General features: G+C 37.0%; 2 protein-coding genes and 1 pseudogene across 3 annotated transcripts; 1 reads left to right on the top strand and 2 right to left on the bottom strand.

Annotated features, from left to right (window-relative positions):
• Positions 1,592–12,071, bottom strand: LOC105158906 (eukaryotic translation initiation factor 5B). Of its 2 annotated transcripts, none has more exons than XM_011075818.2 (12): positions 11,914–12,071; positions 9,081–11,716; positions 8,885–8,992; positions 8,703–8,803; positions 8,486–8,576; positions 8,291–8,401; positions 8,144–8,209; positions 6,527–6,586; positions 5,023–5,580; positions 3,635–3,754; positions 2,097–2,216; positions 1,592–1,971 (listed from the first exon to the last, which is right to left on the bottom strand). In XM_011075818.2, exons 2-12 carry the CDS (start codon positions 11,655–11,657, stop codon positions 1,906–1,908), a joined length of 3,978 nt encoding a protein of 1,325 aa, XP_011074120.1. In that variant the 5' UTR covers positions 11,658–11,716; positions 11,914–12,071; the 3' UTR covers positions 1,592–1,905. The 2 variants fall into 2 exon arrangements, with proteins under 2 accessions (XP_011074120.1, XP_020548272.1); XM_020692613.1 differs by having other exon boundaries at positions 9,081–11,789; positions 11,914–12,066.
• LOC110011715 lies at positions 16,205–17,517 on the top strand (annotated as a pseudogene).
• On the bottom strand, positions 18,107–22,337 carry LOC105158907. The gene is made up of 4 exons (XM_011075819.2): positions 21,944–22,337; positions 21,173–21,578; positions 20,740–20,834; positions 18,107–20,595 (listed from the first exon to the last, which is right to left on the bottom strand). Exons 2-4 carry the CDS (start codon positions 21,429–21,431, stop codon positions 18,766–18,768), a joined length of 2,184 nt encoding a protein of 727 aa, XP_011074121.1. The 5' UTR covers positions 21,432–21,578; positions 21,944–22,337; the 3' UTR covers positions 18,107–18,765.

The following is a 22,728-nucleotide window of genomic DNA, read 5'->3' on the forward strand; positions in this document are numbered from 1 at the left end:
ATATTTAAAATTAAATTTGCACACCTAGTGCAGGTTGTGCAAATTACAAAACCAAACATAGGTTTTACCTTCAATGGTTTTTTAATGAGCCTTCACAGTGATAAAATCTTAGGAAGTAGTTGTTGCTGTTGTCTTAAAGATAACTGCCCCCAGACTTTATCTTTAATCCAACTTTATTCGACCAGTGAGAACTAAAAGACTCTGAGTAAACTCAGGAATGCTCAACTCGGATAGCTCTCTTGGCTTACAGACAGGCTTGCAGCCGAGTGTTCAGTTGCTAACTCCTTGCTTCCTCAAGATGTTAGCTTCGAGCTTCTTCTGCCTATAAGCTCCCGCCACCTCTTTCGGAGGCTTTGGTTTTCCCTCGGGTGTAATAAAGTTGGATTAAAGATAAAGACCTGAGGGCATTATCTTTAAGCAACTCCTTCCTATGATTTTATCACTCTCAAGGCTCATTAAAAAACCAGTAAAGGGAAACTATCAGGGGGTTCAATCTAAGGGGCAAAAACCGCATTAAATCAGCTACTTCAATTTTCATAAATGATAGTCGAGATCACCTTTGTTAGGTCCCTGTGAAAGTAAGGATTGCAAGCGGAAAACCAACTCAACAATGGGCCACCCAAGGCGTCCGTAGGAGGTATGCGGGAATCCAAATGATGAGAGGGATCAAGCCCTTTAATGGGACGCAAAGGCAACGAGACGACGGCTATTGCTTTACAAAAGTCTAAAAAGAAATACTATAACTAAAAGCAATGCAATGAGCTCATTTCCAATCCCTGTGAGGCAAGTTGAAAGCTCCTGACGGAATAGATACTGTGTAGAGCGCCCTGCATAACTACCGCCTATGGGTTTAGGCCAAGTTCGGTCCATACATCAACCGGGCTAGGTACAAAGAGGTAAGGACTGTTGACTGACACGACTTTGGCTCCATAAGAGATGAACATGGAGCTTGAGACAACAACAAAAAGAAGGATTCATGCCCTACATATATATTCCTTCATAAATTGTCATTCCCTAGTGGTTAAATATTTTTGAGCACTTGATTGGATAAGAATTTTCTTTTTTCCGAGTTGTCACATGGTTATTAGGAAGTGTTATAATTGTTATTTACTTGAGTAATGAGTCGTTACCCAACTGTACCAACTCGTTACTCAAGCAAATGACAACTATAACACTTCCTAATACCCTTATACGTGTGACAACTCAATAAAAAGAAAATTTTTATCCAATTAAATGTGATACAATTATTATGATTTCTAGTTTTAGGGCACGAAAGGATTTGTGGGGCTTCCGCGACACCCCTTGCTAGTAGACGCGCAACTGCGCATCACCTATATGACACTGTCTGAAAAGAAAGACATGGGATTTTTAAGTGTCAAATTCTATTTCTTCTTTCTTAAATATACACTAATCACACAGTAAAGTATAACATTTGCTGTATAATTTATTCGATCTGACCAAACTCGATTCAGATTAAAATTCCCCCGAATAAAAATATACTCTTCTCATGAAAGTTTTAACGTCGGAAACTATCTGACATACGCAAAATATATAGAAAATCTAAATTCCGGAGAGTTGGGAGTCTTGGGACTGCTGTAAAAATAATTTCCCTTCACTATATCTCATCAAACATCATTTGTTTTACAAATGAAAAGTTAAAATTTCAGCATTTGAAACTTACAGCACAACCACTGTATCGCTTTTAGCATCATAGACTCACACATGGAGTCCTCGTCGACCTTGATTTCTTGCACAAACAAAATTTCAACTCTGATTTGAATGACTGACTCGAAAATGGATCAGTTTTTCTCGTATGGTGTCTCGCGATTTTTTATTAAAGTCGTCTGATGCTGTCAGCAAAACGCCAAGCAACGATTGGTCAATTGAACTCCATTTTCGGTGAATTCAAGGTATCTTGAAGAGTTTCTTCAATTTGAACAGTAGTCTCTTCTCCTCAACGGACAAATCATCCTGTATATGTCAAATTGAAGAAGTAACAAGTTAGGCTGTGAAACTACATAAGAAAAGCAGTTAAAGCAACAAAAATGGAATATGGAAAGAGCAAAAAGATGCAGTAAAATCCTAAATATACAAACCGCATAGTGTTCTTTGAGTGCGTCAAGTGAGTTTCTACTGATTTTGCTCACAAGCTCATCCTCAATCTCAAAATGCCGGCCAAACATTTTCTGCTGCTCCTCAGGATTACTGCCAATTATCTGTGGGAAAAGGCTGGGCAAATTAAAGAAGCAGAAGAATGGAAAAGGCCAAATAGGGATATTTGATTTCAGCATCATACATAGGGCATACTTCTCACGGTTAGAAGTGGCAACAAGATGAACTGGAAAGCAGAGTTAACAAAAACACAAATCTGAGATCACTCATCAGAAGTCACTATATATAACTAATATTTGCAAGGAAGCTCAGTAATTATGCACTGGCATCAAAGTCTTAAAAGGGAAAATTGCAGGTCTGACATGTTCACAACAAGATGGGGACATTCACCTATTGTTAATACCTTAAAATCTTCCACACTGTTTATTTGGTCAAATAGCCTGCATCATGTACTATAGAAACTTTATCGTATTGCTTGTATTCAAGATGATTAGGTGTTATAATAGAGCAAACTGTCAAAAAGCAGTTCATGATCCTTGTCTTGCAAATGCACTGCACACCACCTAATAATGTCAGTCCCTCAAAATTTGAGATAAACTCTTTATGCATTCAAATTTATAAAGCAAGTTTGGAAGAGACATCCTTCACTTGTTTTTTGCTTCACCTTTCAAAATCGAGAAACGCTAAGAATTTATGATCCAACCAAAAAGAGAGGAATGATAAGTTCTATCATTTGGTCCAGAACAAGCTATCAGCATATAATACAGAGTATGATTACTTAAATCCATGTCCCAAAACCTAATTCCTCAGGCATTCTTCAAGTACTCTGATTCAAATGAGAATTACTCTAGCAAACAGTTCCATTATGATACTAAGGTCATCTATGAAAAAACAGAACTATGGTCTTGCTTCAAACAACAAAATTGATCATAATAAACAAAAGCAGCAACTCATCATAAGTGAGACCACAGTTCACAAGACATCAGGTGCATATTTAGAATTTCCATATCAGAAAAATATTAAGTAAATTGCCCTGTTGTTCAGCACTTAGATATCAGATTTGACAAGACAACAAGTAGAATATGGGAGAAAAAGTGTCCTAGTTGGAGGGCAGTAGCAGAGGAATGGCTTTTTCAAGGAGCAATTTAACAATGCTCTCTAGAATAGTCATGGCATCAATACAGATATACATTGATCACAGTACCTCATGAATCCTGACCATGAACTATTGAATCGGAGTTACTATAGCTTATAGGGCAAGTTCTTATTTCAAGATCTGGTGCACTAATGATCAAATGTCCCACTTAGAGTCTAAGCCTTCTACATATGCAGGAAGGAGTCATTTAGATGCTCACCTAAGTAGAGCAAGTATATTTCAAATTCTTGTCTAAGATAATAAATTACTACAAGAGATTCAATTCAATGTAATCACATATGTTGTTATGAAGATTAGGAAGGTGTATGCTACCAAAGTACACAACAAGAAAGAAATTAAGCAACCACCAATTTAAATACCTCATACCTTAATTGCTACCTTCTGGCCCTTCTTGGCATAATCCACAGGCTTGTGATTATTCTCAATGGAAGCGATCCGGCCAATTTCAATGAAATCCCTTTGAGGAACGCATATAGGAGTTCCAACCTGTAAGACATAGTATATTAATAAGATTTCCAATATAAGGAACAGAAATGCAACGATGGAACAGAATGCAATTAGCGCAACCACCACGCATACAGGCACACGATAGAGCCAGATCAGATGGGAAAAATAGAAAAGAAAGAGCCTCTGCCATTTAAGACGTGTAAATATGGAACAATGAAAAATGAGATAAACTATAATCTCAAAATAGAAGTACAGAAAGACAAGAAAATCAAATGAAAGAGATATTTAGAAAGAGTAGCATAAACCTAACCAGAAGGAACTACGAGTAAATATATTAGAAATACTTTGTCATATGATAAAAAAAAATGCTCACTCCCCTTAAAATATGTACAGGACACACAACATGGAACAACTAAAGAAATGAGATAAACTATAATCCCATGATAAAATTACAAAAAATAAGATCAAATGCAAGACATGTTTAGAAATAGTAGCATAAAACTAACCGAATAAATATATTTAAAAATACTTTGTCATGAGAAAAAAAATGCTCACTCCCCTTCAAAATAGAATGTCCTGGTTTGATTTGAATCATTTAATGAGAACACAGGAAAGTTCAAGATGTGTTGTGCCTGGAGATTATGGAATGATACAAACAGAAACAAATGAAAGTTATGTTGCACCTCTTGCTTCCCAACTTTGAGTCTCCAGCAATCACTTATATTTCACTCAGAAAAACTACCAAAACATCGTCATATCTCAACAATGCACCAGAACCAACATATATAACTTTTCTCATGCACCATCCCATACATAATCATCACAATAACCAAGTTAAAGCATCTCTTAATCAGTCATTACAGAAATTCGTGACTCGTGCCATGTCTACGTTATACTTCATGATAGAGTGATGAACCTCCAGGCTGCAAGTCAATGAATTAAATTGAAAATGGAAGTTACCCTGTATTATTTTACTAAAAAATAAATATTCTCACTTTAAATACAACTGCAGGTGCTATCTTTCATTATAAAAGCTTCACCAAGTGTAGACAAAAAGTAGATTTGATGCTACACTCAGACTCATAAGGCAAAGAGCGAAAAGAATAGCTTACTGCATCAACAGGTCACCTCCTACTAGGCAAACGCCATTCCTAAAATAAGTCTTTTGCATATGGATCTCCTAAGGAGCACATATATGCACGTGAGCATGCATTCATGTGACATATTTAACTCTACAACAGATGTTCAGGGCACAATTTCAATAATGAGTAGGCAATTTATTCGAATGCAGATTAATAAATAATTACCTTTGCAGTGCCTTCGAGGATATCAACGCCCAAGACAATGGGGTCCTTCTTATTGAAAACACAGTTTGGTATGATCTTGAGGACACAGGGAAAAACTGCTTCATCAGCAGCTTCTTTCTTCTTTTCCTCCTTAAGGTTATCTATGTAAGCCTTAAATTGATCAAACAGGTGGTAGATAATGTCGGCGATAAATATTTTGACACCAAGCTCATCGGCGAGTTCCCGAGCCTCTGGCGTTACTTTAACATCAAATGCCAATATTGTCCCATATTCCTTTTTCTTCTCAAGCATGACACTTGCTTTCATCACGTCCTTTTTGTGTACTGGGCCTATGCTTATACCACTGACAGGAATGGTAACAGCAGGACTCTTCAAGAACTCTAGCAGCGCTTCTAATGACCCCAGAGTAGATGCTTGAACATAAACTCCCTCACCACTTTTGTCAATCCTACTCATTACCGACTTCATATCTTCCATAGCTGCTTCTTTGATGTCTTCCAAATCATCATGAGGCCCGACAACATAGAGACTGGTGCCAGCAATGGCATGCTCAAGGCCCTACAAAAACAAAATGACTTCAGAATAGCTAATCCTAACTACATTGACAGCAAAGGTTTATTTAGAAACATTTCCAGAACCATAGTGGCTAACCCAATACATGCATATAAAAGAACCAGAGAAGAAAGTAAGAAACAAAGTTGACATTATCAATGCTACTGAAATTAGACATCACAACGTTCCAATTATGGGGTACTTCTCTTAGTTTCCAGCTTGTTTAATGCAAAATCATATGCAATGTAGTTCCCACTCCAAATCTTACTACACGAGGACAGGGAGGCCAGTTATAGCAATTCCATGAGACCAATTCCCTAAGACAACTGAAACAAAACAAAAGAACAAGAAGAGAAGGGAGGAAAGAACAAGCATGCAAGAATCCTCCACCCAGGATCAGTATATGTTATAACAGTGAACAGTATATACTGCAAAACAGTGATTTGAACAGTTAGCAGGACATGTCGCCAGCAAACTTGCCGAGTAAAGTTGAAAGTAACATCAACATATAAGCATTATCCCCAAATTGTGTTTGTGCATCTATGTGTTTGTTTAAAGAAGAAAATAGCCCTACAAAGCAATTCTTTGGCCCAAATGTATATCAGGGGACAGAATGCACAAGGTAAACATTCATGAAACCATGTAACAGAACAACAACTGACTATAAAGTAACCACAGCCATATCAGCGATCTAATGATGATACTCTACTGCTATCAGCATGAGAGGCACCTCTGTGAAGTCCATAGATCATGATATAGTTCCAGAGACTTAAAATATAGATTCTTGAGTGAGGCATTCATTTATCGTGTCTATGCCTCCATTTCTAACTCAACTGCCAGTGTTAGCAGTGACAGTCCTGCATGCTTGTAGATGGCAAGTAGCGAGCATCTTTTGCTAAATCATGAATCCTCCAGTTTCAGTGTTTGCAAGAGCAACAGACATAATACTTACTTGTGCCGTGATCTTGATACCCTGAGCAGCCTTGATTTCTTTATGATGCAAATAAGCTCCCTAGAAGAAAATAATGACAAAATTACTTAACTCTCAATATAAGAAGTCAAATGCTTCAAGACAGTTACTAATGAGTACAATCACCTCAAGATGTTTACATTACAGCACCATGACAGAATGCGAGAGCGCACAGAAATTTCAATCAGGGATCCATATCACAATATTGCTCCGAACTCAACAAATTTGGTTTCCTACTAACCACTCGTTTCCAGGAAACTAAATACGATTGAAGAAAAGTACGTTTGTAAACAAAATTGGGGACACAATATGATTGCCTTAGAATGAAGAAAATCTTTGTTTACACAAGCAGACCATACAATGCCGAGAACCAGACCCCTTTTCACTTCACTTGGTATAGGATATAACTTCAAGAAGAATGGTAGAGAAAAGCCTATAAAGTCAAGAAAAGATAAATAATATAATATCCAAGGTTGCCACTTCTCATACATTGCTCACAAGAGTTCAGGCAAAAGATAAAACCAATATGGAATCATAAAACAGAAGTGACTGAAACCTAGAACAGCAAAATTCACATGCATATTATAGGAGTATAATTTTTATCAACACAAGCAAAAGAAAGCGTCATCACACCAAAGACTAGCAGACAAAACGATAACGACTACCATTCTGCTGGAGAAAAGCCTAATTCAGATAAGACTCATAAAAAAACATCTTCCAATATTGAGCAAAAGGGGCTCATGCAATCTTAGCAGCTGCACATGAGGCTGCGTTAGGTTTCATTTTTTGGAAAAATGCATTTTCTTTTTGTATAGATTTTCCAGTGGAAATGAAAATTTGTTTAAATTAGTTGATGAGATTGTATAATTTTTTATTATTGATGGCGTCAAATCAAAGCTTTTTTATTTGATTGAACTTAATAGTTGTATTTCTTATTGAGTTAGGTTGTTAGTGATTCCATATCAATGCATCATTAAGAGTATATATTATTTTACTAAGTGAGTGAAAGATATTTACACACATGTATATATATGTATGTATGTATATAGAACAAAATAATGATTGAGGTACGAAAATGGTGAAATAGTTTTCAGCTGAAATTGAAAACAGAGAAACAAGCATATTCTCACATTTTCAAATAGATGGAAATTGACTGAGGATGAAAATGGAAGCTCACGACCTCGATTACCCAACTCAAATTACTCATCTAAGAAAATTTTGATATTTGAAGCCTGTTTCCAAATGCATAATAAAAATAAGAGAAGAGATGATCTAAAGCCTTCAAGGTTACAAATTTGAGGTTTGCAGTCAACTTGAAAAGAAATCATATTCTTTCCATCATTAAACATCAACCTGAGGAAAAGGTACTCTCTCTGTTAGCTTTGCAGAAAGATAAACATTAATAGATCATACATCCTTGCAGTTATCTGTCACGAGTCCTTCCCCACACCACTCATGTCTTAATTCAAGTATATACACCCCTTATATGTTGTGAAAAATACAACACCCAGATATCCTTATCAGAAGGAAATATATCAGATCAAAATAAATAAATAAAGTGAACTTTATCAACTATTAAAATGATCTGAGAAGTGTCACCTTGACGCGGAGCTCCTTCATCGGATGGGGTGTTAGTAATGCTCTGATTGTGGTAACTATAGGCCCCTGTAAGAAATATATAGCAGAATAGTATGATTATCTCCTTCAGAAGGAAGCAACAATAGAAAGGAAGCATAGAAGACCTACCTGCAAGCCACAAACAACTATTTGATCTCCTTCATGAAGCACACCGTTCACTAAAACCACATCAATTGTTGTCCCATGTCCTTCAATAACTTTAACCTCCAAAACAGTACACTGCAGCAGAACCCACAGTAAATAACAAAACTTTCTTATCTGACTATCTTTCTCAGTATCAAAGAGGTGAAAAGGAAAGCAAACCTGCACTTCATCACTATATGTAAGTCGTTTAACCATTGTCTTCTGAGTCCACTGTACCAATAGTAGTAACAAGTCGGGAATGCCTTCGCCACTGTTTTACATAAGCATCATCATGATAAGATGTTGTGAAAAAAAAAATTATAATTATTGAGAGAATGAAACTAGAAGTAGCAACCAGCTACAAAATAAACTACTGAAATGCTATGTCAACAAGAACCTTATGGCACTAGTGGGTACAATGCTGAAAGTCTCCCCCATTTCTTTGTTCTTGTAATACAACTCAGTATTAAGCCCTTGCTCCTTAAACTGTGTGATAACCTATATCAACAGAAAAATTGCATCAGATAAGACCAACCAAATTTGCTGACATATGTGGTAAGGACAGCAGATGAATATGACCTGAGTGAGCCTCATGTTAAATTCAATTTGGACGTCTTTTGACTGTTGCTTCATTGCCTTTGTTATTGGTGCATTGCGGCATGTTTTCCACCCATACAGTCTGTCCACCTGCAAGGCAAAATAAGCAATCAACAAAATAATAAGAAAGTCATATGGATAGGAAGAACTTGAGAAGAAAAATGACAAGGTGACTGACTTTGTTCAAGGCAACAATGAATTCAGTATTTCTCATCTTCAAAAGATTGAGTGATTCAATGGTCTGCGGTTCCAACCCATGCATTATATCAACGACCAAAATTGCAATGTCACATAACCCTGATCCTCGAGAACGCAAATTAGTAAAAGATTCGTGTCCAGGGGTATCAATCACTAAAAGACCTGGGACATTCAGCTTTGCATCAGCTTTAAGTTCCTTAGTTCTCTCACGTATATTCTCAGCAGGGAAATAGGTTGCTCCAATCTGCTGTGTGATTCCACCAGCCTCTCCTTCTTGGACATTAGTACCTCTTATACAGTCAAGCAACTTTGTTTTACCAGTATCAACGTGGCCCATAATACAACATATAGGGGACCTGAGATTTTGTCCATTCTGGACAGGAGGATTAACAGTTTCTCTTTTATTTTTCTTGTCTTGATTAACAGGAACCTTGTTATTTTTATTATCAGCACCCTCGACCTCAGAGCTTTTCTTTTTAACTTCCACATTTTCAGATGTAAGTGGCATTACAGGGGCAACTTTCTCGGTTGAACCAGCTGGCTTGGTTGCAACAGAAGGTAACACAACATCTTGAGTTGCAGTCCTTGCATTCTTTCCCTCCTTCTTAAGCAAAGGTTCAGGCTCTGAGTCAGCTTCTTCATCTGCAAATGCACTTTTACCTGGCAATTTCAAATCAGCATCATCCCAACTTTTAGCATCCCACTCTTCATCATCATCATCTTCTTCTTCTTCTTGTTCTTCATTGACTCCATTCTCTTCAACTGAATCAGTAACCTCAGTTTTATCCTGTGCACTCGAGGACTCCACTTCCTCAACATTCTTGGCTTCCACCGAATCCACCTCAGAGGCAATTTCTTGCTGGATTTCTTTTGAACTTGTGCTCTCAACATTGTCTGAAGTGGCTGCTCCATTAGACTGCGGTTGTGGCTTTGACTTTTTCTTCTGATACAGAGGTCGTTTGGCAGGTGCTCCTGTAGATTCTCCAGTTGGTAACTGCAAGGCTGCAGCATTAGCTAATATTTGCTTCCTCATTGCCTCCAACCTACGAGCTTCTTCCTTCTGCTTCCCTGTGAGAAGCTTCCCCTCTTGCTTTTTCTTCAGAAGCTTCTCCTTCTCCCTTTCCTTCTTTAACCGCTTCTTTTCTTCTGCTAACCTTTCCAGTTCTTCCTGCCTGCGTCTTTCCTCCTCTTCTTTCCTTAACCTCTCCTCCTCTTCCCGCTTTTTCTTCTCCTCAGCTTCCTTAAGTCTGGCAAGTTTCTCTTGCATCTCCCTGACATGCTTCGGAACTTTCTTGCCCGGTGCTTTATTATTTGTCTCACTTTTGATTTCTTCCTGTTTTTCTTCCACTGCAGGGGCAGCTGCAGCTGCCTTTTTCTCTTTTTCCTTTTCCTTCTTCTTTTTCTTCTTCTTTGAAGCTACCGACTCAACAGGTCCTTCATCTTCAGCTTCCTTGTCACCAGCAGCCTCTTCGGGCTCAGGCTGGTTCTGCACCTTTTCCACAGGAGGTGATACAACCGAAGCTGCAACATTTGACACAGTAGGTGCTCCACCAAGTTCAGCTAGAATTTTGTCAAGGTCGTCTTCTTCTTGACCAGCTTTTCCACCCTTCTTTTTCTTCTTTTTATTCTTTGAAGTATCTGCCACGTCTTCACTTGTCTTTGTAGTTTTAGAATCTTCAGTATGATCATCCGGTTTGGCAAAATCCGTAGTAGTTTCAATACTCTCAACTCCTGGGGCAGTAGCAGCATTAACATTCTTCTTTTTAGATGACTTCTTTTTACCTGTAAATTTAACTTCTAGGATGTCTTCCTCCTGATCATCACCACCAACTTCTGCTAAATCATCACCAACTTTTGAAACAGAAGCATCCTCATCATTTTCTTCATCAAGCAGAGCAGCACTAAATGAATTTCCAGATGCCTTCTTCAAACCCTTTGATGACTTCTTCTTCTTTTTACCTGTAAAAGCAATTCCAAGATCCTCTTCTTCCTCTTTAGAACTGTCATCTTTGTCTTTACTCTCTTCCTCTCCATCAAGCAACTCAAAAGCAGAAGAAAAAGTGCTGCCACTTTTCTTACTCTTTGAAGGCTTCTTCTTCCCAGAAAATGCAACTGGAACTTCTTGTTCTTCATCATCCTCATCATCATCCTTCCTATCATTATCATCTTCTTCATCGTCTTCTCCCAATAACCCAAAATTCGAAGAACTGAACACACTATTACTTCCACTCTTTTTCCCCTTTGGCTTCTTTTTACCAGCAAATTTTATCTCCAGAGCATCATCATCATCCTCCTCCTCTGCCCCAACCTCTTTATCCCCCATTTCTTCATCCTCATCCTTCTGCTCCATTTTCTTAGAACCCCCCTTCTTGCCCTTCTTTTTATTCCCAACAGGTGCCACCTTCTCTTCCGGAACAACAGCATCCTCTGATAATTCAGTTCCAATAGAATACTCATCATCAGCAATCACAAACCCCTTCTTCTTGGACTTACCTCCACCACCACCGCCTGCAGGGGCGGTCTCCTCATCACGGGCAGTCGGCTTCTTTCTCCCCATCGGACTATTCTGTGTGTGGTTTCGACTAATAAAATAAGTTCTCTAATTCACCAGAGTTCCTGCAGAACCCAATTCAAATCAATCCTTGACCCAACACACAGACAAGCGAAAATATTCCTCTCTTTTCATCAACTTCACCTCAAATCAAATTCAAATTATCTCAGAAAATATATGAAGAAAAAACAAATTGCACATACAACTATGAGCTATCATATCACGAAATTAGAACAGCAATCAGTGGTTCGCGAGGACTCACCTGCCACAATGGGAGTAGCGATCGCAAGAGATACAACACACGCTAAATTATGTATATCTGTGTGCAACAGTGTGTGGGAAATATTAGCGTTACAGATGTCTAGAGTGTGAGAGAGAGAGAGAGAGAACGTTCCCGTGCAAATTGTATACGATCTGAAAGTAGGGTTGAGAAAATCCGGAGATTGGGCTTAAACCGGGTCGGGTATGTATGATGGGCCTTAGCCGCCTCACTGTCAAACGAATCGGGTTTTATCTGTCGTTCCATTTAAATATAAATAAATCAAAATACTTAGAATTCTTTTTCCCTTTTATTTATTTTTAAGGGTTTATTTTCAAGCTAAAAAATTCTTTGAAGCGTATAATATTATATTAGTAATTTGTGGCATACTCTCTATATATAAAATCTGTAATACTATTTATAATAAAATATTTATTATTTAATAAAATATATAAATCATAAGTTAATATTAAATTTATAAAAAAATATTAATAAAATAAAATGCATGAAAATTATAGACAAAAATAATAAATCAAAAGATAGATTATGCTAATCATATGACCGTTGTTTCACTTCAATAGTAATTATTGAACTATTTCCATAGCAGTTATGCTGATCATGCGGTTGAACCCACCAATTTGTCGTTGTTATTTTACTGCAATGGTAATTATTGAACTATTTTCATAAGAGTTATGCTGATCATGCCGTTGAATTGCACCAATTTGTTGTCGTTGTTCTACTACAATAGTAATTATTGATCTGATTTTATAGTTGTTATGTCGATTGTTATAATTGTTAAGATCATGAATTCGAATCTTACTAATATGTGTGACATATGTTTTACTTCAATAGTAATTATTAATCTATTTTTATAATAGTTACGTGGATTGATGATGGAGAAATAACTTGATTGGCCAATGGCTAATGGAAATATTTAGCTAAATGGTAAGAAATAAATAAATTATGTTTATGGAACAAAAGATTCCATTGGTCTACTTAGGTGGTGTTTAGCTAAATTTATAAGTTTTCAAAATATTTTATATTATTACAATACAATATATTTTTTTAATATTGTCTGCCATGTTAAAAAATTGTCAAAATTATTTCCTAACAACTCACACGCATGATGAAAAAGATAATTTTTAATGTGAATTATATATCTATGTTATTTATTAAGTGTAAGGGGATTAATGTAATCACATTTGGTTGAAAGGATATATATTGAACAAAATACGCTTAGGCATAATTATTTTTGCATAATTATTCTACTACTTTCCTAGTAATTTGAATGCGTCTCTTTTAAATTCATTCTCAGTTAGATTTGAGTTTGTGATCAATACAATCAAGTAATTAAATCTAATCTAATTAATTAATCGCTTCTGATTAACTATTAATTGAGAAGAGACCATTATTATAGGTGGGCGTCTAGTAATGGTCCATAACACTAGAGACTAGATGAATATGACTTGAATATTTTGACTCCTAAGTACCATATAGGTATGGTAATAATCCGTAACTCATATAATTATCTCATAACAAATATCGCATATAATTAAATGATTATGTGCACACAGATGTTAATTATACATGCACATAATTGTGATCGAATTAACTTTTAGTAGCGGAAGTATGCCGATCCATCATACGGATCAGCCTCGTCTATAAGCCTATGTCTTGACTGGATCACAAACACATTATATTTCTTGTTGATTTTAGATCAACCGACGAATGCCTTCAAGATCTCCCACGAATATCTTCATGATCTCCCTATATTGGATTTTGCTTCAAAACTTGTACAAACCACGATCATACTTTATTTGCCTTCATGGATTACTATTAGAGTAACCCATTCATGTTTACAACTTAAATTCAAGGAGCCTATGGTGATGTTCCAAAAAATATATGCAATCAAAAGATTTTATAAATAAGTCAGTCAAACAACCAAATTAAGCAATCAAGCAAAAAAAGGAAAAAAAATTACATTCCAGCATTTAAAGAGGAGAAACCAAAAATCAGGGAACAAAATCAATTCCCGAATAAAAAATGGCAATTAAAATTAATCCCATCAACATATATAGCAATAAGAAACTGGCAATGGAAACCCTATTCTGTATACCCATATTTAAAATCCACCCAAACAAATCCTACAAATACACAAACCTCCTCCCCTAATCCATCTTTTACCCATATTTAAAATCCACCCAAACAAATCCTATATAAACACACAAACCTCCTCACCTAATCCAACAACCCACAACTTTTTTTTTATTCATTTAGTGCTAAAACGGAAATGGCGACTTTGAGTTTCCATTGGCCAATCACGCTTTTATACCTTTGCGTCCTGTGTGGCTGCGGCCATGGTACGGTCGAGTATGGAGTAAAGAGGTTAGTCCCGTCCGGACCTAACAGAGAGGAGCCTCCAGAAATCCCATCCCGTACGACGTCGTACCTGTACGGTAATATAAAGAGATTAGTACCTTCAGGCCCGAACAGAGAGGAGCCTCCAGAAATCCCAACCCATACGGCGCCGTACCTGTACGGTTATACAAAGAGATTAGTACCTTCAGGCCCGAACAGAGAGGAACCGCCAGAGTCGTATTTGTCGTCGGGTAATAGCAAGAGGTTAGTACCTTCGGGCCCGAACCGGGAGGAGCCGCCGGAGATGGTATACAGTAGAAAGAGATTAGTTCCATCGGGTCCAAACAGGGAAGAGCTGCCGGCGATTTGATCTCCACTCAGCTATTACAATTATTAACTCATGCTCGTGTTTGATCGGATTCCAATAAATGCAAATATCCGTTGATAAATAAATGTTACTGTTATTGTTATTATTATCGTTATTTTGTTTTGTAATCTGTTATGGATTCAGATAGTTGCCATGCAATTTCATGCATGAAAGCGATAGAATGCGCGCTTATCTGGATATATATTTATTGGAAAAAATGTAATTTCAATAATCTAATTTAGGAGTGATATTATTGGTCCTACACGAATTGAATTACATACTTAAAATGATAATTTAATCGGGTCGTATACAAATTGAGAGTACTAAGTCGACCAGGGGTAAATATAAATTTTTATTCAATTTTTTTTAATAATAGCAAATTTAGTGAATTTTAATTAAAGAATATGTCTATATGTTAGATAGAAACAAATGACACGAGAGTTTCGCTACTTTAACCTCATATTAATCATATTATTGGAGTATAAAAAATTATAATTGCATAGGCCAATATATATAAAATATTAAAATTTTATGCATAATTATAAAAACCCACCAAAAAAAAAAAGTCCATCATTGTCTGTATTTTTTAATTTTATAATGACTATTTTGGTTGACAAAATATGGATCGGTAATAGTCTAAACTATATTTGTTTTTTCCCCCACAAATAATATTTTCTTTTGGTTAATTTGTTCTATCAATATTTAATATTTATTAATAAAACTTAAATTTAAGGGGTAAATAGATTTCCCGTCCCAAAATTATCACTCAAGTCATAAAATAGCTCTTAAAGTATAAAAATATACCAAAAAACCCTCGCGTTAATAGTCAAACTATAAAAAATTTAATGGGATTAATTTTTAGCAACAAATTATGTTTATGCCAATTACACATAAGCCTAAAAAAGTGAGTCAACATGACATTATGATACATCCATGGATGTAATGTAATTACGAAAATGTCCAGAGGAAATTTGATGCACTAAAAATGAGTAACATAACATGTGGGAAATCTACCAAAAAAGAAAATTGTGATTTTGCTTATAAAATAAAAAAAATAACAATAGAAAAACAATTTCATTGAAAATAAGTTAACAAAAGGTAAAATTAGTCTGCTGTCAAAAGAACTAAAATGACGGTATTATTTTAGGTGCAAGACGTTCTAATTATCGCACTCTTTTTACATTCACATCCACTTCGTAAAAAGCACTTGAATAATATCACGAAGAAGATGAAAAGCAAGAATTTTTTTAGCTAGAACTGTTACCACTAGACATTGCAATTTTAGTAGGTGTTGTACTTTAAGGCCGTGTTTACCATTCGAAAATACGCAGGGCATCCGTTGTAATTGGGGTTAGCATCTTGTTTACTTTCAAAATGTGTAGCCCGGTATTGATGCCTAAAGTCCAGTACTTGGCTGGAAAATATGGATCCGGGCAAGGGGATGGGATTCGAATCCGTCTGTGCTATCCCACCTTTCATGATCTGCTAGTTTTACATTTTTATCCTCAAATTAGCACTCTCTCTCTCTCAAAATACCCTTTCCGCCCGCCAGATCCACGCGGCGTCGCAATGACGGATTACCCGGCCGCGGAGCCACCACCTCCATCCACCCCATCGCTGCCTACCATCTCCACCCCCGCCACGAACCCTTCGAGCACGGCCTTCTCCCCATCCCCAAACTCATCTTCACTGACAGCACACAGACCCTATCCCTTCTCAAATCTACACTACTCTCCTCCAGTTCCAATTATCGAGTTAACTCCGAAACTCTATCCCGAGTCCTTCAAATCCCCATTGAACATTCCCTTATCCTAATCGAAACCCTATCCTCCATTTTGCATGACGATTTTGATCCTTTAGTGAAGGCTAGGACTTCGAAAGAGATCGAAAAAATTGGCAGAAAAGTTTATATTTTGCGTGTTTAATTTGTTTGCTCAGGTTGTAAATTGCCATGAATCGGTAATTTACATTTTGGCACCACTGAGATATGCAACCGTCTATGGGTGCTCTGATGCAACTATTGTGCTTGGAGCTGTTGGCAAGTTAGTGATGTGGTTACTCTCGGCAATGTGATTCCGTTTCTAATATTTGGATGGTGTCTTATCACTGATTATGCATGCCGCTGCTGATGACTACACTGGCTGCTACATTTTGTTGTGTTTTCTATACAATATAGACATGTACTATTAAGGATGTATCTATTCACTTGTAATGTAATTAAAAGTTTTCAATCAGTCCACAGATGTTTTCAGTATGGTGCAGTTCAGATGTATGTTTTCAGTATGGTGCAGTTCAGATGTTCTTGTTGCTAATGCTGAACTCATATATGCTTAAATAATTGTCTTATTATACGGGCTGTTAGAGTTGAACATTGCGAACGTGTTCATCTGATCAGTGCATCCAGACACATCTGCATTGTGAATTGCCGAGAATGTCTATTCTTCTTGGGGGTTAACCAGCAACCTTTAATGGTGATAACCATAAATTGCAGGTGAGTAAATCTATGTGTCAAGCTTGCTTCACTTATGTTGGAAATATTGGAAGCACTAGAAGGAAGCAAGCTAAAGATGGCATTGAATGAGCTCTGCTGTTGATGTACAGAGCGAGACAAGAACAGAACAGAAGAAAGAAAGAAGACGGGTGTTTCTCTTTTCACGTTTTCTTTATAACTTTGAATATTTTCCTTTTACGTCTTTATTAGTTAGGATTGCTGATTTGTACGCCACCTGGCACTGATGTGGCTAGCCAGTTAGTTCAGTCTGTTGCTGGTTGTTATTTTTTCTGTGCATCGTCTTTCCCTCCATGTATTTAAGGCATTGTACAGAGCATTGGTTGTGAAGAGAATCAATTGCAAATACACTTTGAATATGGCTTCAATTTCCAGCTGCTTTGTTTTTCTTCATTTCAATTTCTTATCAACTTGTGCTTTACGGAGTTAATGAAGTTTATGATAAATTATTACACTTTCAAAGGTATGTTAATAATTTCTATTTTGGGCCTCACTTTTGTTCTTTTACTCCAAATCAAAATAATGGGTTTGATTCTTTTGTTCTTCATTTCTTAGCATAAAAATTTGGTGGAAGTCAAGCATATCTGGAGGAAAAATCAACTTGAAGTGATAAAAAATTCTACAGGACAACTAGGTAATTTCACAGTTAATACTCCATTTAAGCCGTGCTTGTAAATGGATTCGCAGAGATATATTGTGGTTCTTGTCTGTTGTAGTAAACATGTGTGTAGCGTGTTCCATGGGGGACAATCCCATTGCTTATCCCAAATTAATCCCAAGTAGGGATATGATGTCCAGGCAAGTAAACACGGCCTAAAGGTTATTTTACAACTTTGGTAATGGTTTACGGCGGTGAATGTATTTTACCCCAGCTACAATCAATTTACTTTATGATGTTCTTCTCTTAACTTCATTCAAGTAAACAAATGATAAGAAACGAAATTATGCATGAACATGGAGTATTAGTATACAATTTGTATGTATGTATCCAGAGTTAACTTCATAGGATCATCTAGAGGTTATGGCTGTCAATTACATGTAAAAAATAGTGAAAAACAAGAAGCTAGACGTTGTCTATGCTAAAAAAACTATGTAAAGGCTCATGTCTAAATTTCTCTGTGAAAACAATCTTAAACACAATCATCATAATAGTGTAGAAAACTTTGGTAATTGTATAGAATCTGCCCTCACTGCATGTACTTGTAAATATGCAGACTAACAATGCTGTTCATGGCTGACTCTCCTTACTGTATTTGTATGCGAGCTTCACTGATATGCTGTAACAACCATTGAAGAAGAAGAAATCCTCAAATAATATTAGCATGAATTCGGACAAAGAATGACCATGTTGATCCCTTTTCTCAGTGATTGCAATTATATGAGGTAAATTACATGGTCAATGTTGGGACGATCCAAAAGAACGGAAGTAAGAGTCGTAAATTTGAAACACATGGAGTTGTCCATGTCACAGTAAACAAACTCAGTAGATATGAAGTTTGAAAACTTGATTTTTGTATAGGGAAAAGATGACTTAGCCTTACACTTGGAGACGTATTTGGAGAGCTTTTGTGTAGATGGTTGGATCTTGTAATCTGTAAGTAGGATTTAATCGTCTCAACGTTTAGCGATAACCGTTCTCCAGACTTTGTTCCAGTCCATTTATACCAAAAGACGTGTCCAACCATCCTTCAGTCTTGGCTCGTTCGACATAATTCTTGTACTGTTTCTTAGCATCGGGCACATCCAGAGCCAAGTCGTCAAGAGATTCAGCCACTCTATTGAACCCTTTCGTCATCTGGTTCATTGTTATTAGCTGCATGTCGAAACATTGCCTGAGCAAACGCCATAGTCTCTCATTCTTATTCTCCATTAGGATCACCAAAGACTTTTTCACAACCTCATGGTGGAAAAACGACATTCCTAGCTCCTTTATGCATCGACAGGCTTCTCTTGTATCACCACCAGCCTCAAACTCCTCCAATAGCTTCCCGATTTTGTCCTTCACGTCTTCAATTGTCCATCCATTTTTGCAGCTTCCTCCGCCCCCCCAACATCGTAAAATACGTTCCCCAGAGAGTCGAGCCTTAAGCAAGGACATTGCTATTTGAATAACTTTATTTCCTACTGAATCTGATCCTGGAAATTGACGCTGAATCTCTTCCAAGTCTTGTGGAGTCAAAACTTCGTCCACCTCAGCCCTTGCTAGAAACATTGCCAGATCCTCAACAACGACGGGGATATCGAGGGCCATGTCTTCTGCTGATTCTATCAACATTACAAAGCCACACACCACATCATCCGATGGCAAACACAAAGATGATAACAGAACAGAAGCCATTTCTTTCTCCCTGTTTTTCCTATCCATGGCTAGAGTAATCAATTTCTTCACAAAAATCGCATTCAGTTCAGCCAAGGAGGAACTGTTCTCAAACTCTAAGCAACAACTCACCTCTGATATGTCACCCGACAGAAAGTACTCGTGAATTATTGACTGAGCCTTCTTCTTGAAGGCTTTAACTTTATTATCTTCGACAGTTTGCTTTCCAGGATGCTGTGACAGTGATTTCAGTGACGAGGCACATAGCCATCCCTCGGATGCTGCTTTGGAAATCAAGGACTGCAATAAAACCTTTGCGTTCGGTATATCTAGGGATAAATCATCGACAGAGTCAATAATTCGGCCAAATCCTTTTGATATTTGACTTGAATTAATTAGACCTTCTTCTGCGGTTCTTTTCAGTAAGTCAAGGAGTCGGTTTTCAGCTTGTCGCTTTTCCATGGCCATTATAACAGCCCTCTTAACTATCTCATGGTGGAAATGAGGAACATTTAGATCCTTGATACATCGAAAAGCCTCTTTTACGTCTCCACTGACAACATATTCTATCAATAAGTCGTTTATCTTAAGCTTCAGATCTTCAACTGTTTTATTCTTTCTGCCTCCCCAGCACCGCTCAATGGTTTCTGCGTGTAAAGGAGCTGACAAGTAGCCCTTCTCAGTTCTTTTGATGACATCGACACCTTTTGAATCCTTACTTAAATAAGCCATTGTCTTTGTCAAGAACGAGGGAGGAAGTATGTCATCAACCACTGCTCGAGCAATAAACAAAGCAAGGACATCAACTGCATCTGGGATGTCCACAATCAAATCGTCTGCAGACTCGACGAGCTTTTGGAAACCTTTGTAAACTTGTTGAGGATCTATGACATCACCATATAGCGAGGACAACAGAATAGAAGCCATTTCCTTTTCTTTGTCCCGCCTATCCATAGCAATGGAAACAAGCTTCTTCACAAAATAAAAGCTATAGCTTGGCATCTCAAGTTCTCTCAATTCGTTGGCTGTTGAGTTAACATCATCATTGACGAAATATTCCTCCACTATAACTGTGGCTTTCTTTTTGAACTCTTCAAATTCCGCACTTGTTTTGCTGACGAATTTTGTGTCTTCCTGAAACCATAAAATATTCTTTCTAGTAATCAAACATAGCAACAAAGGCAGTGTGAATAAAAAGATGAGAACTCTTCACTTTTATAAAACTTCGATCACCATGGTGTGTATTTGTGGGATGACTATGATAGATAAAAGCTTCACCTTGTCACTAATGTAATTCGGATCATTAGGATCATCAACATGATCATTATCCATATCAAGTAGACCTCCCCAGGTTCCTTTCCCACCATATCCACCTGCACATTCACAACAAATCCAAGAGGAAAATAGGCTGAATAGGAACCTAAATCACCAGAAGCATTATCATGCAATAATGGCCAGTATATGGTACAAAGAGAAATTGAATATGCTGCGACACCAATCTTTGAAGTGCGATCATAATAAAATTATGAGAAATAACAAAAGTGGTCCTTTAGGCATGTAACAAAGTACACGTCACTTCTAATTAAGAGGGAAGCTTAATTGCTTAGTTATAATAAAGTCATATCAGTAGATAATGCCAATAAGTAATTCCAGAAGAGGCTAATCCTTTTTCATATGCTCCTGCTTACAGATAACTCTAAAAAATATTAACCTTTTTTAGGATGACCATCTCTCCTGGAATGAGAATGCCTTTGATTCTTGAGGGGACTCCCCACACTTCCACCATGCTTACCCTGCTGACCTTTCGGTGATCTTGGGGAATTTGGCGACCTGGGAGATCTCGGTGATCGTGGTGACTTTGGGGATGTTGAGATTACAAAGGGAGAAACAGATGACGGATCCGCACTCTCGGTAGCTGATAGATGTTGTTCTTTATGTTCGTTTGACACATACTTATCTGTGAACTCCATTGTCAATGAATTTTGCTGAATTCAACTAATTTTAACCAGCGCTAATGGATCAGACCATTCGTCGAACAGCTAATCCACCTTGTCAAGCACTAGTTACTCCAATGGGTAAATCAATTGCACATTCTCTATATTGCTCCTCTGTTTCAACTACTTCCAATAAGATGTCATAAATCAATACCCCATGGTTACAAGAAACTTAAAATATTAAAATGCACACAAAGACATTTTTTATCATAGTCCATTGAGGCCAGCCAGTAGTTTGCACAAAACTTCATTTTGATCATTACACATGCTTCACTATGAAATCCACTGGGATCAGCATAAATATAACTTCTCAAGATCAAAGGTTCAACGATTGATAAATTGTTGTAAGAGTCTATCATATGGAAAAGAACTCTACTACGAATTCCTTCCTAGTATTCATGTCCAACACACACACACACACACACACACTAGTTAAGCACATCAAGAATCAAGTAAAAGCAAAAAAAAAAAGGATTGTTCAATCTCACCACTCAAACAGAAAATGAACACTTGAGCAAGAACACAAATCCCGGCACGCCGGAAAGCGACGTGGCATTCGGCAGATGATCAGGGCAGTGAGAATTCATGCAAGCGAGCAAACGGAGTGACCCTTTCTTTCTTTTTGTGAGATAAGAGTACTCGCGAAGAATTTCAAGATTTCTTGATCCTACAGATTTGTGGGCAGTAATGGTGGTTGAGATAGGAGAATGTGGTTGGGTTTGAATTGAGGGCGATTGCGATTCCGCGGGGACAGGGCCTCGATCCAACGTGGTGGCTGTGGGTGCCTTCTGAAAGGGGCAAAAGCCCGGGAAATTCGGTTGGTCAAATTAACTGTCTTTACATGAGGAAAATGGTGGAATTCAGACATATGTTGTAAGACACTTTGCAACCAAAAGTCTTTGTCAGAACAAACCCTTTGCAAGAAATTTTTATTAATCTTTACTACAAATCAAACAAAAATTATTCTGTTTTTTTTTTTCTCAAAATTGATATGACTAAAGAAATTAGAATTATTTCTGTGAAATTATTAAAGTTTATTGTTGTATGACTATTGGAATATCAGATTTTAGATCGAATTATTCGATAATAATATATACATATATATGTATGATATGTAGATTTGTTTCGAATTGTATCTTTTGACCAAGTAGTATTACATAATTCTATTTTGATTCAGACCGTACATACATATTATAGATTTCATATTTATGAATAGATTTTATAAAAAAAATAACAATAAAGATGAATATTGATGCGTACTAAAGTACAACAT

The sequence above is a fragment of the Sesamum indicum genome, linkage group LG3 (assembly GCF_000512975.1).
Source record: "Sesamum indicum cultivar Zhongzhi No. 13 linkage group LG3, S_indicum_v1.0, whole genome shotgun sequence".
NCBI classification, from domain to species: domain Eukaryota; kingdom Viridiplantae; phylum Streptophyta; class Magnoliopsida; order Lamiales; family Pedaliaceae; genus Sesamum; species Sesamum indicum.